The sequence below is a fragment of the Dermacentor variabilis genome, chromosome 5 (genome assembly GCF_050947875.1).
Source record: "Dermacentor variabilis isolate Ectoservices chromosome 5, ASM5094787v1, whole genome shotgun sequence".
NCBI lineage: Eukaryota > Metazoa > Arthropoda > Arachnida > Ixodida > Ixodidae > Dermacentor > Dermacentor variabilis.
Window position 1 is genome coordinate 56,095,307 of NC_134572.1, and position 16,086 is coordinate 56,111,392.

Genomic DNA, 16,086 nt, shown 5'->3' on the forward strand with positions numbered 1-16,086 from the left:
CGCCGCCGCGGGCACGATCTCACCGACGGCCCTGTCATACGGTCGCTCTTGCCAGACAGACTGCGATAACGACTGCTCTCATACCAGCGCAGATGTACATAATTCCAGGAAGACCTCTATAACTGGAGTCGGTAAGACACGCCGTTAGAGACCAAAATTTGAGTACTGACGAAAAAAGAAAAAAAGAGAAAAGAAGAAAACGCATACAAAGGTATTCATTTGCGTAAGACCTACGGAAGGTTGCATCTCTTTCATAAGAAATTATAATAACGCTTATAAAAAAAATTGGGACTTTGACGGACGTTACGTTGCTGATTGATATCGACCAGGCCGTCGCACGCCGGCCTTCGTCGCCGCATGAAAACATGAAAATGGCTGCGCAAATCCCCTTAGCAGCTTCGTTGTAAAAAAGCAGCCAGGCCACCACGTTTGTGTGCTAATCTACAGGCATAATTTAGTGGAGCCGTACTAATAACGTGCATTGTCCAGGGCTTGTTCACGAACAAAATAGTGGCCGTCCCTCTATGTTTCACGTTATGTTATTGCGTTAGCTAGTCTGTCAGGTCAAATCCGGCCACCTTCAGTAGCATATTTTCTGCGAATTTTTGTCATCATGTAAAGCGTTGCCGGTAGCGACACGTCCAAAATCCGTTCGGTGAGGTTGCTGCCTTCCGTGACAGTCCGGTGTTCAAGATCTTAGGGTCAGTGAATTGAAATTACTTCAAGTGACCTGTCCGCCATTTCGTAAGCCCCGCTGCAGTAGTGCATGACGTGACGGGCATATGACGTTCTGGCTTAACGTAACTGTGCATTGATCGGTACAGCTGTATAAAAGGCGAGGGAAACCGCACCGTGATGTCTCAATGGCTATAACGTTCTGGCGCTGGGCATGAGGTCGGGGGTTCGATTTCTGGCCGCGGCACCCGCATCTCGATTGGGGCAGAGTGCAGGAACACAAATGTTTGGCGAATTGGAGACGCTGTCACTGTCACATCGAGCTTAATGCGCCATAGAACAAACACCAGCTAAGTCGCCGTCATCGCAATGCTACTGACCAGCTTTCACGTGTTTTCTCACGGCGCAGGTCGAGTGTCATCCTTACCTGCCGCAGAAGAAGCTCATTGCCCTGTGTGCAGACTTTCAAATGAAAACTACTGCGTACAGCCCGCTGGGTTCACCTGGCCGGCCTTGGTATGTGCTTATGTAATGTTTCTTTCTCTTTGTTTGAGTGTGTTGTTCATCTTTCTCCAGTTGTAGGCACCACAGTTGTCGTATCCGTGACTGCCTTTTGAGCATCCATGACGTGTACAACCATCATGAAACGTCACGGGGTTTTCCAGCGTCACTGAAATCGCGCCGCCTATTCATAGTCGCATATATTCAATTTATAGGTCCTCTTTTTTCATATGCAGCATCAGTTCCACTCTTGGACATAGTCTACAGTGCTTATTTGATTCTAGAGTATACAGAGTTTGAAAAGTGCCCCATTTTTTTCGCTTAACAGAAAATCTGCAAATAAGCGAACTTTACGCGCGTTCCCGTCGTGCATTCTAGTTCGTATGAAATTGGGTTTCACTTGGAAAAACGGAAGCGTGAGCGACGTTTCCAGATTCAAATGAGTCCTGGAATATTATCGCGTGAGATTTACGATTTATTTCTATTTGCCGCTTTACCAAGGACGCCTTTTGCCAACAATCTCTCGCGAAGTCAAGAAGATCTCTCTCTCTCTCTCTATCCTCCATTAGTTCAAACGGCAGAACTACAAAAAGGTAATGTATTTTGATCTGCCTGGATAGCCCAGCGGCTATGGCATGGTGCTCCTGAGAGGGTTCAGTACCTATCGTGTCGGCGGCATTCGGATGGTGCCGGAATGCCAAAACTCTCGTGTGCTTAGACTTAAGCGCAAGTTAAAGAATGACAGGTCAGAAATAATCCGCGGTGTTCACTACGGCGTGCCTCATAGTCGGGATGTGCTTTTGGCACTTAAAACTTGAGAATCAAATATTTTCGAAAATATTTTTATAACATGTCGTGATTACATTTTGCAATAACGCATCCAGCACAATTATTAATCATCACGTTCAGCACTGCCTATTTGGACGTTACTTTTTAATATAATTCGTTTATACATTATCATCATTAATGTCCTTGTCGTCTTACTGCAGGATGCTCCCGTCTGGTGCTGGCCAAGCCCAGCCCCATGTCCGAAAATGTTCCAATAACGTCGCACCGCTAATATTTCATCAGCCGCAGCTGCGTCTCCCTTGCCTTGTCACACATTCAGTTGCCTTAGTGGGCTGCAGGTTATCTGTTGCATCCATTGCACAATTTAAACAACCCGCCTTCCTTCTGGTAATAATAATTATAATATTATCCACATGTGTTCACTCTGACATTTAAAGGGAAGCTGTCCTTGCCTATTTTTCCGTTGTTTTTAATAATGCTGGGTGCTGTCTCGCCGAGTAAACTTGGCCGGATCTGGAAGGATAATATTAACGCGAGCTGATCTCGGGGACTGTAATCAAATGTGGTCACTTGGCAAGCCGATCCTCATCCCAACACATCCTGGAGGCAGTGCAATGACAGCTAGACGCGGGTGAGCCGTTCCTGATAATGTTATTGCTTAAGGGCAGGGGGAGCCTAGCTTCTTTGTTTCATTATCACTGTTTTGTGTCGGTATCCCGCGGAGTGGGAGTAGCGCGGTATATCCCACTCAGCTGAGGTGTGAAGAGGAAAGTCACGAAAAGCAGCTATCACATTAGCTTAGAGTTGTTTCTATAGTGGCACGCACTTAAACAGTTCCGCTGATTTATGCGTAATGAATGGTGCGGGCATAGGTCAGTGTATCACTAAAGGAAATTTACCAACGTCTCGATGGGGAATTGCAGTTAATCATGTCTTCGCAAGAGGTGCTGACGCGTTTAATGTAAGAATTACTTTTCACCCGGGGCCCGATAACGTTACAGCTATTCAAATATGTTTTTATTCCAAACTCCTGCCGTCACATTTACGTAACCACCTACGCATGCCTCGGGCGGTGACGTGTATACCGTTGTTTTCACAGGCCAATGAAGCGTTTTCCTCGTTTATAGGCCAGCTTTCAAAGCGAATAGCATTGACTTCATTCACAGTTATGATGCGAAAGCGTCAAATGGCCCATTGAGCGAAAAAGCTGGTGTCTGTCATCTGTCGGAGGGAAATGGCACTTAATTTCCTATTGGCTGGGACGCCATGTCGCAAGCGCGTCTTGATAGAGCAGAGCGGCCGAAAGGGTACACCTGCTGCCGCGCTTGCACGCCAGGGGTTACGTGAAGGGAGAGGGTATTGTCGCGACGCCTTGTCACCCTCACTCTTGCTCTCGGAAGCCTGTGATAGCACAGGCTTCCTTGACCACGCAAGCTCTCGTTTGTGTTTCAGCTACGCCTCTGTAAGGTCAAACCGAAACGCGCCGAGCGTTTCAACGCGCTCGCTTGAACGCGACGAGTTTATAACTCGATGGACCGCTCAGCGCCATTTCATTGGACATTATTAACGCGACAGCGTTAAGGAGTTCGTGTCGCAGAAAAGCCGGTGTCGTCGGTGTCGGCGTCGTCGGCGTTGGCCGTGAGCGATAAATCCCAGCAGGCACTTCATGAATAAAAAACAACTTGCAAGATGGATTGGCTGGGAATCAAACCAGGGTCTCCGGAGTGTGAGACGGAGACGTTACCACTGAGCCACGAGCTCGATGCTTCAAAGCGGTACAAAAGCGCCTCTAGTGAACGCGGTGTTGCCTTAGAAACGAGCTGTTTCTAAGGCTCAGGCGTGCGCCGCTTGCTCAGGCGCACATTTCGTTGTCGCGCCGAACGCTACGTTGCTCGACGCTCACCGCGTCCGATGCGGGGCGCGTAGTCGCTGCGCCGTAGCCCATTGTCTTACACCCCTTGGCGCGTCGACGGGAACGCTGTCGCGTTCCACTCTTGAAGGCGAAGCTTAAGCGTCCTCCAATTTTTTCTTTTGCATTCACAACTCATAAGTGTGCAGTTGTCCTAGGAATTTTTTGTCTAACTGATTGACAAGAAGCGAGGAGTATACAGAAGTGCAGAAGATTTTGATGGGACCGGGCTATAGCTGAGTGGAAGTAGTAGTAGTAGTAGTATAAAACTTTTATTTTAAAAAATAATAAAATAATAAAAAAATCACATTCAGGTCCAGTGGGTGGGTCCCTCAGTCCAGGGCCCCACTGGCGATCGCGGCACGCCGGGCTTCGTCGAGAAGGGCCAATTGATCCTCCCGCACCGTGCTGGCTAGCCACACCTCCCACTGCCTATACTGTTGGAGTTTTGCCCCATATGGGGTGATTGGATTTCTTGTGGCCGACTCTGGCACGACCATGTGATATGGTCAAGAGATGGTCGCCCTTCGCACCAAGGGCAAGTGTTGGGATACCGGGTGGGGTGTATGTGGTGTAGTAGGAGTAGGTGTGGGTATGTACGGGTTTGTAGTCGGCGCCAGTCCCGTATTTGCGCTGAGTCCAAGGATGTGTCTGGAAAGCTATACCGTTGCCTTCCTCGTCTCTGTGCCTCCAAGACGAGAGTGCGTTCCGTCGCTCGGATGCTATATTCTCGAGCGAGGCGGTCCGCCCTCTCGTTACCCCTCACTGCGGCGTGCGCCGGACACCACGTAATAGCGTGGTGTTCCGTGAGATTTCTTCCTAGGATTTTAACGCGATAGCGTTAAGGAGCTCGTGTCGCAGAAAAGCCGGTGTCGTCGGCGTCGGCGTCCGCGGCGTTGGCCGTGAGCGATAAATCACGGCAGGCACTTCATAAATAAAAAGCAACTTCCAAGATGGGCTGGGTGGGAATCGAACCAGGGTCTCCGGAGTGTGAGACGGAGACGTTACCACTGAGCCACGAGTTCTTTTTTTTTCTTTTTTACTGACGTGGCAACAAGGCTACAAAACAAGACATTTTATCAATACACAACGGTCACGACAAAAACTCTGCCACTGGTTGGCAGTCACAGGGCTAAAAACGCTTGAAATTCGCTAGCTCAGTCATCACACTGAGCCATGTTGGTTTTTCTTTTTGCAAATTATACATTTCCTTAATATGACAAATGCTTTCAATGAAGTATTCTCTAACAGGCCGGGCATTTACTTCAGCATGTCTCACAGCCATTCTAGTTTTCCATAAACTATGTAAGGACACCAGCATGAACATGTCATAGGGTACATTGTCTTCATTTAGAGTAGGCAAGAAACGAATCCCATATGGAGTAATCGGCAAGTCCTTCTTTAGTGTTCTCTGTAAGATGTCCCAATGGAACACAGCATCCCAGCAGTCAAGAAAAATGTGTTCTACTGTTTCGGGTTTTTGGCATAGTAAACAGTTGACGCTCCAAGGCACGGAAAGGCCTTTTTCATCTAGCCATGGTTTCACAGGTAAAGTATTGGTGTGAAGCTGGAAAAAGAAGGACTTTACCGACGGGCGTACTGGCATTCGTTTTACTCTTTTTAGTACGTCCTTTTCAGGTCCAACGCAGAACATCGAGCGATACAATGGCACCGGCAACATTGTGTCTACCAGGTCCTTATATAAGCGCTTTCGTGGTACCCTACTTAAGTATTCCATGGAAAACCGAACCTTTAACAGCTGAAAAGCCAAGACTACCTCTTTTAAGAAACCACGCGCTCTGCCTTGACTGCACCGATGTGACGATACAATAAACTCAGGTATAGCTTCGCTCAGCCTTGTTTGAAACATAGTTAATAAAAATGGGTCATTTTGGTCCCGTAAGAAAACAAACCTCGACACAATCTGCTTAATGAACAAATGTGCCAGACCTAATCCTCCATTTTTAACCGAACGAAAGAGATTAGTGCGACTCGTGCGCTCCCAGCTTGAACCCCATACAAACACTGCGAGTACTCTGTGTAAACGTTGTATGTTAGCCCTTGACATGCACAACACTTGGAGCACGTAAGAAATTTTAGCGACGGCAAACAGGTTGCACACTGTCGCACGAGCAAACATAGAGAAATTGCGGCCTCCCCATTTAAGTGTACCTTCACGAACCCTTTCAGTTTCGGCATTCCAGTAATCAACGGCGTCACGGTAGTGCTCAAGCGGCACCCCTAGGTACTTTGCCGGCGTGACTGACCAGCGGATATTTGCAAACGTACTCGGATGGTCTTCCCAGTTGCCGATCCATACCCCTAGGGATTTATCAAAGTTTATAGCGCTGCCTGTCATTCTGCAGTATGATAAAGCCTCTGCGACCGCGATTTCGATGCTTTCTTTATCCCGACAAAACAACGCGATGTCATCCGCGTATGCCAGCACTTTCACTTCCGCGGACTGCACTCTGAAACCCGATATTCTATTGTCATTCTTGATTTTCCTACAAAGCGGCTCTAGGTAAATCGCGAATAAAAGAGGCGACAAACCACACCCCTGGCGCACAGATGACCGGACGCTAAAGGTTTTGGTAACCTCCTTGTTTATAATGATGCTGGCGGTACAGTCTTGATAGCACATCTTTACCCCATCTAAGATCAAATCCCCTACCTTTATGTGTTCTAGAATACTGAAAAGAATTTTATGGGCCACACGGTCGAAAGCCTTTTGCATATCTAACTGTAACATGGCACAGTGTTCACCTAGGTCGTTACAGTATTCTAAAATACTTCTGGCAATATGAATGTTTGTGTTGATAGACCTTCCTTTAATGCCGCATGTTTGATGCGACCCTACTATTCTGGTCACCACTCCCTGTAATCGCTTTCCGAGCACTCTTGTAAATATCTTATAGTCTACATTCATTAGTGATATCGGCCGGTAAGCATCGACAGCTAACAATTTTTCTGGGTCCTCGGATTTCGGTATCAGAACTACGTGCGATGTCCGAAAAGAAGGAGGAACCTGTTTTTGCTCATAGGCCTCCTTAAACAACCGTAACAGGATCTCACTGACATCTCTTTTGAAGGCTTTATAAAAGGCCGCTCCGAGTCCATCGGGTCCCGGAGACTTGCCTACAACTAAATCATCTATGGCTCCTTCCACTTCGGTGATGCTCAGAGGCCACTCCAGACGCTTTTGAATGTCTTCCTCTAATTGCGGCATGTTTGACAAAAAGTCCGTCTTGAATTCTTCTGTGACGTCTTTAACAGTCCCGAATAATTTGCTATAATGATCAAGAAATGCCTCTTCAATTTTTTGAGGTTGGCTCGTGATCTCGTTCTCGTATTGAATCATTCTGATTTCATTTCGCCTCGCGTATGCCTTTTCGTCAGATAAGGCTCGTTTAGAAGGTGTCTACCACCACCACCTAGCCAAACCCTTTCAGCTCGTGCCCTTATAACTGCTCCTTTGAACTTCTCTTCTTCGATAAGCTCAAGCTGGCTTTTCAGTTGTCTTATTTCTTTTGTTCGGCTCCCAGGTCTCTCGCTTTCCACGGTGTACAAAAAATCAAGCTCACGTTGCATTTCATTTTCTTTTTTCCTTTTAATAAATTTCTCTTTAGTGGCTTCTTCTATAGCACTCATCTTGACTCCTTGTTTAAAGTTCTCCCATAATTCTAGCACGTTGCCATCTTCGGCTTCGATCAAATTATCTAACTTTTGCTTCACGCTTTCACAAAAGGATTCGTTCATTAACAGCCCATCGTTGAACTTCCACAACTTCCAGTTAAACTTCGATTTTCTTTCTTTGGTACCTACACTAAAAGTTACAAGGCTGTGATCGCTGAATGAGACGTGTTTCACACTATAGCTGCCACACATCGGAACAAGCTCCAGTGCGACATACCCTCTATCTAGCCTTGCGTGACTTTGCCCTTGAAAATGTGTGAATGCAGGCGTGCCGGTAGAACACAGGAAATTACCGACGTCATCAAGATTAGATTCTTGCACTAGTGTGTTTAAAAGTAAAGCACTTTTGTCATGCACTGGAAGGTTTTTCACTCGATCGGCCGCGTAACATACACAATTAAAATCTCCTAGCAATACGACTTTCCTGTCACACTGTAAATGCTGATTTACTGTCTCAAAGAAAGGCACACGCTCACTTTCAGTGTTTGGGGCGTAGACACATATCACGCGCCAACCTACACCCAAAAAGGAAAAATCCACAAAAACCAGTCTTCCACTTTCACAAGAAAAGACCCCTTCTTCTCTAATTCCCAGGTTGTTTCTAATGAAGATAGCGCACCCCGCGGAAGTCCCAACAGCATGTGATACACAAACATTGTATCTATTGCGAAACTGCAGCACCATGCGATCCGTTTGTTCCCCACTTTCTATCTTTGTCTCCTGCACCGCTGCTATATCAACATCTGTTTCTAAGAAAAGCCGGCTAAGCTGGTATTGCCGCTTTTTGGCGCAAAGACCGCGGACATTTGGAGTAGCAAAACGAAGTGCAGTGTTTTGAGCCATTGTTATGTTTTTTGAAGAACAAACGAACCGCATGGTACCCACCTCATGCGTCTTGGGCCAAAGCTGCCTTCGCCTTTTGCACAAGCCTTCCGCAGCTGCCATGGCAGCCTTAGGAAGGCACAGTTGATGTCCCTGTCATAGCGTTCCATCGTCCCTTGAGTTTGGCTTGATCACTAGGTGGCCTAGATGAGACGCCGCGAAGCATACGCTCTCGCGGCTACGTCGGCGGCGTCTCCGCCGCCCTCCGGTCCGGAGGCATGTTCGGACGCGGCCTCAGCGTTGACCGCCGAATGATCGCAGCCTTTGGCGGCGGTCCTTCCGAGATCCTTGCAGCCAGGGCCTCATGCTCGTCCAGCGTAGCGTCGTGGCCGCGCTTGGAGACTGAGGCTCCGCTTGTTCCCTCGCTTACTTCCATGACTGCTGGCTCCTCAGGTGACTTCGACGGCTTTGAGGCATCCTGCACTTTCACGACGCCGGTGGCGTCGCAAGCTGCGTCGCTCAGCTTTCGGCTTTCCTTGTTAACACTTGCGTCGTGGGGCATGTCGGGCGGGATTAACGTTGCCGCATCAAGTTCCTCGAGCTTCGGCGTTGCTTCGCTTGCGGCTTCTTCAGCGTCAGCCTCGTCCATGAAGAGTTCCGCAGTGTCTTCTCCTCCAACCGGCCCCGCAACACTTGCGTACGTCTTCACGCACTGAGATTCTTCGTGTCCAAAACGACGGCAGTGCGTGCAGCGAGGAACTCGGCATTCTCGTCTGATATGGCCCTTACTGTGACACCGCAGGCACAATGGCGCTCTTCCAGGCGCGACTAGGAGGGCCATGTCACCGGCTACGCGAAGCTGGTGTGGAAGGTCATCAACCTTAATGCCGTTATGGAGCTTGAGGCGCACCAGGCGTGTCGTCGACCCCTTGTCTTGGATCCCTTGCACTCTCCACTTTTCCTTCGAGACCTCGGTCACCTTTCCGAACGGAGCAAGCGCTACACGCACATCTTCGTCGGCCACATTGAAAAGAAGCCAGTGAAGCTTCAAACGCACGTCCTGGTTTGCCGGATCAATAACCAAACAACGTTGGCCCTTCACCTTCATTTCGCCGCATTCCAAAGCTTTCTTCATCCCTTCCATGCTCTTGAAAGTCACAGCCCATACGTGGCTCATCTGGTATGCCCCCAACGCTACCACTTCAGGGAGCAAACCAAGACGCGCCAACGTGTCCCGGAAATGTTCGACTCGGTAAGGCCTCGACCGGACATCCGCGTGCAAAAATAAAGTATTCAAAACACTACGACCTGATGGCAGAGTAGGCAAAACCACTTCGTATCCCTCGGTATCCATTCCGTCGATCCTGTCACCGCGGCCGCTGTTAGCCGCAACCACCGCTCCTTGGGAGCCCATGAAACGCACGTCCTTCCACTTCGGTAGCCAAGACGCGTCTCTCTGAGCCACGAGTTCGATGCTTCAAAGCGGTACAAAAGCGCCTCTAGTGAACGCGGTGTTGTCTTAGAAACTAGCTGTTTCTAAGGCTCAGGCGTGCGTCGCTTGCTCAGGCGCACATTTCGGTGTCGCGCCGAACGCTGCATTGCTCGACGCTCACCGCGTCCGATGCGGGGCGCGTAGTGGCTGCGCCGTAGCCCATTGTCTTACACCCCTTGGCGGGTCGACGGGAACGCTGTCGCGTTCCACTCTTGAAGGCGAAGCTTAAGCGTCCTCCAATTTTTGATGGTGAGTATGGGCAGGGTGCCTGCCATTAAAAGGCGACATGCCGACTGCGAGTCGGTTAGTATTAACGCAGAACGTGCTCTATTTTCAGCGTCACGCATAGCTAGAGCCACCGCAGAGCCTCTGCTGTGGCCACCGACCCTGTTGTGACTGTTGCGGAAATAGTAGTTTGTGCGTTTGTGGACACCACAGTGAAAGTTTTACTATCCTGTTTGCACGCGTCCGTGTAATAAACCTCCGGATTTCTACCGAACCTGCGTTCGAGTGTCCTGGCCCGTGCAAGACGCCGTTGTCTGTGGTATTTCTCGCTCATGTTTTTAGGGATTGGGGACAGAGATCTGAGCTCGTATGTTCGGTGGGAGGAGTTCTGTTTGGTCGTTACAATGTGCCGCTCTGAGTGGATACCCTAATCGACGGAGAAGTGTTCGACCTTGCTCCGTGGAATTGAGCCTTTCTCGTTGTGCAATCAGTGTTTCAGCCACGAGTTCTTCAAATGTGTTGCTAATACTCATTGCATTAAAAAGGGTCGTGCTAGTGCAAATCGGTAGACCAAGCGCCGCCTTATAAGCTATGCGTATAAGGGCGTTTATTTTAGTTTCCTCTGAGTTTGATACTTTTTGGAAAGGAAGGCCCAAGGTTACACGGCTTATGATAAATGCCTGTACGAGCCTTATCGTCTCTTCCTCCTTGAAGCCTTTTCTGTTTCTTGCTACTCTGTTTATCATCCTAGACACGCTGCTAACCGTTTTCCGGAGATTTGCGATCGTGTGCCCTACTGCTCCATTTTCTGTATCCGTAGTCCGAGTATCCGAGCTTTAGATACCTCCTGTATTGTTTGACCTCCCAGAGCAAGCTTTATCGGAAGTCTATCGTCCTTTCGTGTATAAGGCGCTCTTACTCGGATTAGTTCGGACTTCTCCGGGGCGCAATTCATGCCAGCTTTTGTTACATGATCCTCAATGCTGATTGCCTACTGGAGGGTTTCCTGAAGTTCCCCTAGAGATCCCTTTGCGGTCCAGAGAGTTACGTCGTCCGCGTAAATCGCATGTCCTAAGTTTGGGATCCGTTGTAGTTTCACCGCTAGTCCTTTCATCCCTATATTGAAGAGTAGCGGTGAAAGAATTGAACCTTGCGGCGTTCCTCTTTTGGGGGTCTGTAGAACATCTGAGCGCGTGGATCCTAGCCCTATCGTGGCTGTGCGGTTGTCTAGAAAGGATTTTATGTATTCATAAGTGCGCTGTCCGCAGTGCATGTTCGATAGTTCCGTTAAAATGCTTTCGTGCGAGATGGTATCGAAAGCTTTTTTGATATCTAATGCCACTATGGGGGGGGGGGGGGGGGAATCTGTCTGCATTTCCTCTCTCTGTGTTTAATAGTTCTTTCAGTAGTAGAAACACGTCCTGTACCTACTTATGCTGTCTAAAGCCGAACATAGTTTCCGGGAAAAGGTTGCTGTTTTCTATGTACCTAGTGAGTCTCATCTGTATAACCTTTTCAAAAAGCTTACCCAGACATGAGGTAAGGGATTTGGGTCGGAGGTTTCTTATGTCCCTCGGTTTCCCTGGCTTCGGTATTAGAATTATCTCTGCATGCTTCCATGCCTGTGGGATTTGACCTCCTTCAGTCCATACATGTTTGTTAAAAAGATCTGTTAGCCCTGTTAAAGCATTGAGGCTAAGATTGCGAATCATGGCGTTTGTTATTTTGCCCGGTCCAGGCGCCGTATTTTTCTTGAAAGTTTGCGCTGCCGCGAAAACCTCTGCCACCGATATATAGGCATCTAGCTCTTCATTGTTCCCTCTTAAATATGTGGGAGTAGCATGGTTTTGCGTGGAATTTGCTCCTATATACATGTCTTCTAGTGTGTCTAGGAGATGGGTGTCAGCGTCTCGAAATTCGCATTCAAGTAATCGCAGATCTCGGTTCGTCGCTGTTTTTGTACTTGCAGGATCTATCATGCTTCTCAAAATGGCCCATGTATTTTTTGTGTGTAAGGTTCCTTGTAGAGATTCACAGAATTGGTGCCAATTATTGTTTTCTAGTGTTCGTGCATGAGCATTAGCCTCCTGTGTTAGTTCAGCTATACGTATTTTGAGCTTTCTATTTAATCTTTGTCTTTTCCATCGTCTCGTCAGGCTTCTGCGTGCTTCCCATAAATGTATGAGGCGGCTGTCTACCGCTGTTATATCCGATGTTGTAGCAATCTCCCTCGTTGCTCTTTCGTGTGTTTCGCGTATTTGCTCCACCCAGGTTTCAATATCTTCTGTGAAAATGAGCTGCTCTTGTTTATCTCGATATACAGTCCAGTCTGTAATGCAAGCCCTCCCTATGGAGCGACGGATTTTGGGGGAATTGATACCTATCGAGACAATGTTATGGTCACTGCCCAAATTTTCCTCCAAATTTGTCCACCGCGTCTCCCTTGGATGGCTCGAGAAAGCTAGATCTGGGGTTGTATCCGCCGCTACACTATTGCCTAAACGTGTGTAACACCCAGGTATTGTAATGAGTTCTAACCCGTATCGATCTGTCGTCTCAACTAGTGATTTTCCCTTCACTGAGTCTTTGTTGTAACCCCAGGCGGAGTGTCGTGCATTGAAGTCACCAACCACTAGCAGCTTGTCTTTTCGCTCCATGTCTGATATTGCATAAATTAGTAGGGTATCGAAGCATGGTGCTCGCTCTCGAGGAGGACTGTATATACTTACGATTACAGTCTTGGCTTTATTTCTTTTGCGTGGGCACACCGTTAGTATTTGATGCTGTGTGTCGTGCTGTGGCATATACGTGACGCTGAGGGCCAGGTCTTTTCTCGCAAAGCTGGCGACCCTAGGATAATCAGGATTGGAATACGTCTCGTATCCTTTTAGTTTTTGTGTAATTTGCCCAATTTCTTGTAGGCATATAATGTCGGGTAGGTCTGGCGCTGACTGTATATATTGTGCAAGGGCCGCATGTTTGTTACGTAACGTACGGCAATTCCACTGCCATACCTCAAGGTTTTCAGTGTTTCTGTGTGTCATGTCAGCCATGAATGGTACTATCGCTATCCGTCGTCTAAGAGCACGCAATTCTGCGAACATTATCTGTACTTGATGTGTGATTGTTTCCAGCTGCTTGCCTATAGGCTCTTCTGGTGTTGGTGTGGGTTTACTAACATGTGTTGTAGACGCTTCTTTTGTTTTGTTTGCGAGGTCGTGTATTATTTGCTTAAAGGCAGTCACCGCTTTCTTCAATTCTGCCAGACTGGCTTTTAGTGATCTATTTTCTTCTATAAGTTTCTGATCCGCTACCGATTTGTGATTCGTATGATGTTGTGCAGTGGGAGCTGCAACTTGCGCCCAGCTTACCTTTGGTGCCGCCATTTGTGGTTGGCCAATGGTTTCCCTGGACTGAGGGTGTTGAGGTGTTGCGTTCTTCATCTTGGACTTCTCTGGTCCCCGCCCGGTTGCTTGACTGTGTACATCCGGGAAATTTTCCTGGTCGAAGGGAATAAATCCTTCCGTGGTGTATCCGTGCTGTTCTTCCTCCGACTCGAACCAACTTTTTTTACGCTCGAGGCTGCGTTCCTTTGATGGCTTCCGTTCTTGGCGTCCTGACGACGGTTCTGGTCGGCGAACCTGTTTTAGACGCTTTCTGCAGCTTCGGTCCCCCGTTAGGTGGGCTTCACCGCACGAGGGGCACTCCGGGTTACATTCGTGTCCGTCTGCAGGATCTTCTGTTCCGCAAATCCTATACACACACACAGTTCCGGTTGTAGGCACACATCAGTTCTGTGACCCACCCTTTGACATGTTTTGCAGACTTGCACGGTATTTCGATACGGATAGCAGGCCATTTCGCCTCCCTCGTAGTACACATATCTTGATACTAGGTTTCCGAAGAATACAATGACGGCACTCTTAGTGTCCCCCAGCACTCGTGCGTCAGCGACAAACACATTTAGCGTGCGCACTCTGATTTTCGATTTAAGGACGTCTGAGGGCGTATGTGGGGTGAGTCCGTGGATTACCCGCCGAACTGCTCCGTCCCCCAGAGCTACATACGCTTTCACCGCATGGGGTTTTCCATTTATCTTGAGTGATGTAATCTAGCGCAATGTGTTCGCGACTTCCTTTTCTGGGGTTGAAACAATTACAATGTTCGATCCAGGCTTAATACGTAGCAGAAACTGCTCACCTTGAATCTTTTCATTGCAAGCCTCTATAATAGCACGGGCCATCACGGGAGTTGTAATTGCTCGAAGCGGGAGTCCTTGATGCGGTCTCACAATGACCTTGAAATCGTCCTTTGGTAAGGGTGGTAGTTTCTTCCCGTTGCGTCTCGGGCGAAATCTTGGCTTGTTTGCGTTCTTTGGAGATTCGTTCTTCCGGTGCTCCTGCGCACGTTCTCTCCGTTGCATTTTTCTTTCCCTGGCGGACACAACTGTGGTCCATCCTTCTTGGGCGTCTTGAATGCGTTTGTCGGTTGTATTCTCACCGCTGTTGATGGTGGACGGTGATGGGCTTATCCCTGCGTCGGTGGTCATCGCCTGGTGCGGTCGGATGTCCGTGCAATCCATGTGCTCTTCGGTGTTGGAATCATGGCTGGTCGAGGCTCTTCCCGCTGAACCTCTTTTCGCACCACGCGCAGGAGTTTGAGACGCCATCTGCGTCGGCGTCGCGGCGGTGGCGGAGTCGCAGCCGGCGTCGCGGCTGCCGCCGCTCGCTACTCGTCGGTAGGCCTACACTGGCTCACTTGTGGAGGTAGCAATCCCTTGGTCGTATTTCCGTGAAAAATGGTCCAAGGGCCAAAATTCTGGCCTCCCTGGCTGCCGCTTGACTTCCCGGAAACAATGAGGTGCACTTTTCGTAGGTTCGAAGAACTGGACCACACGAAAAACATGGAAATTGCGGAGCGTGATGCGAGTGCGTCCACACTCCTCGATGCTTTGGACGCGTCCTGATTTGAAGTAGATAGCTGTATGAGGAGGCTAGTGCCGGCGTCGGCAATTCGCCCGTTTCTCATTGCTTAGCTTTCGCTGGCTGGTAGAAAGTCGTGGCGGCGTGCAACGGAAGGATAAGAATGGCTTTAAAACGGATTCTCAGCAAATAAAAATTGGCAGAACGATGACGTCATTCTGACACGCAATTTTTTTTTTATTATACGCAAGTAAACCCTCTATTCCCGGCATCTCCGAGTAGCCAGTGTCATAGCGATCGGCGGGCAGGCACCTTGTCCAGCTTTTTCTTTTTTCAGTTTTGTTCGGCATATTAATGCTTCTTTAAAGCGTAGACGTCAATTTGACGTGTGCCTTTTAGCAGTTTTGTACCGTCGCCTTACAGAAAGGCGAAATGGGCGCAACCCGTGAACTTCTGACCAATAGCGGTGGGCTGACGGCGGAGAAAAGGCGTAGAATCGGAAACATGTTTTTTTTTTTTTCTCAAATAACGCATAATAAGTGTGTGCACGCCACATTAGATGAAACGTTTTCGCGGTTTTCCCGAATTCGCGTGACGCACAAACGCATTGGGTGTGGCCCGAAAAATTTGGAACCAATTATGGAGGCCTGATTGCAGAAATGAAATAGAAAAGTTTGAAATATCTTTACGTTATAGTGATCATGCTTCTTAGAACTTACAATCCTGGTTCCATATTATTACTTCCAGAAACCGGGTCATCGGTAACTGTCTGGCATAAACATACTTCAGCGCTGCTCAATAACGCAGTTGCCTGCCGTGAACTCTTCTTATTCTTTAAAGCGCGCTGAACCATTGAGTAGAACATGCTCTGCTCTAGGATTCAAAGCAGATTAAGAAGCAGCATAACCCATGTGTCTTTTTTTTTTTCATTCCCATAATTATTCCATAGTATGAGTCCTTGCTCATTCGCTACGCTATTGACCTTCACTTTAGTTCCGGGATTATTCATTTACGTTTTCTGCATTCATTGGCGATGAATTAACAAGATGCGTTCT

General features: G+C 48.3%; 3 protein-coding genes across 5 annotated transcripts in view; 1 reads left to right on the forward strand and 2 right to left on the reverse strand.

Moving 5' to 3' along the window:
* The window catches only part of LOC142582629 (1,5-anhydro-D-fructose reductase-like), a 37,474-nt gene that overhangs the window by 18,946 nt on the left and 2,442 nt on the right, over positions 1 to 16,086 (forward strand). For all 3 annotated transcript variants that reach the window (XM_075692536.1, XM_075692538.1, XM_075692537.1), the window contains one exon: positions 1,085 to 1,191. In XM_075692536.1, the coding sequence (XP_075548651.1) occupies positions 1,085 to 1,191 (107 nt within the window). The remainder of the gene's footprint in view (positions 1 to 1,084; positions 1,192 to 16,086) is intronic.
* On the reverse strand, positions 4,891 to 6,498 carry LOC142582627 (uncharacterized). The gene has a single exon (XM_075692534.1). The coding sequence runs from the start codon at positions 6,231 to 6,233 to the stop codon at positions 5,007 to 5,009; it is 1,227 nt and encodes a 408-aa protein (XP_075548649.1). The 5' UTR covers positions 6,234 to 6,498; the 3' UTR covers positions 4,891 to 5,006.
* Positions 6,498 to 9,889, reverse strand: LOC142582628 (uncharacterized). Its single transcript, XM_075692535.1, has one exon. The coding sequence runs from the start codon at positions 9,804 to 9,806 to the stop codon at positions 8,631 to 8,633; it is 1,176 nt and encodes a 391-aa protein (XP_075548650.1). The 5' UTR covers positions 9,807 to 9,889; the 3' UTR covers positions 6,498 to 8,630.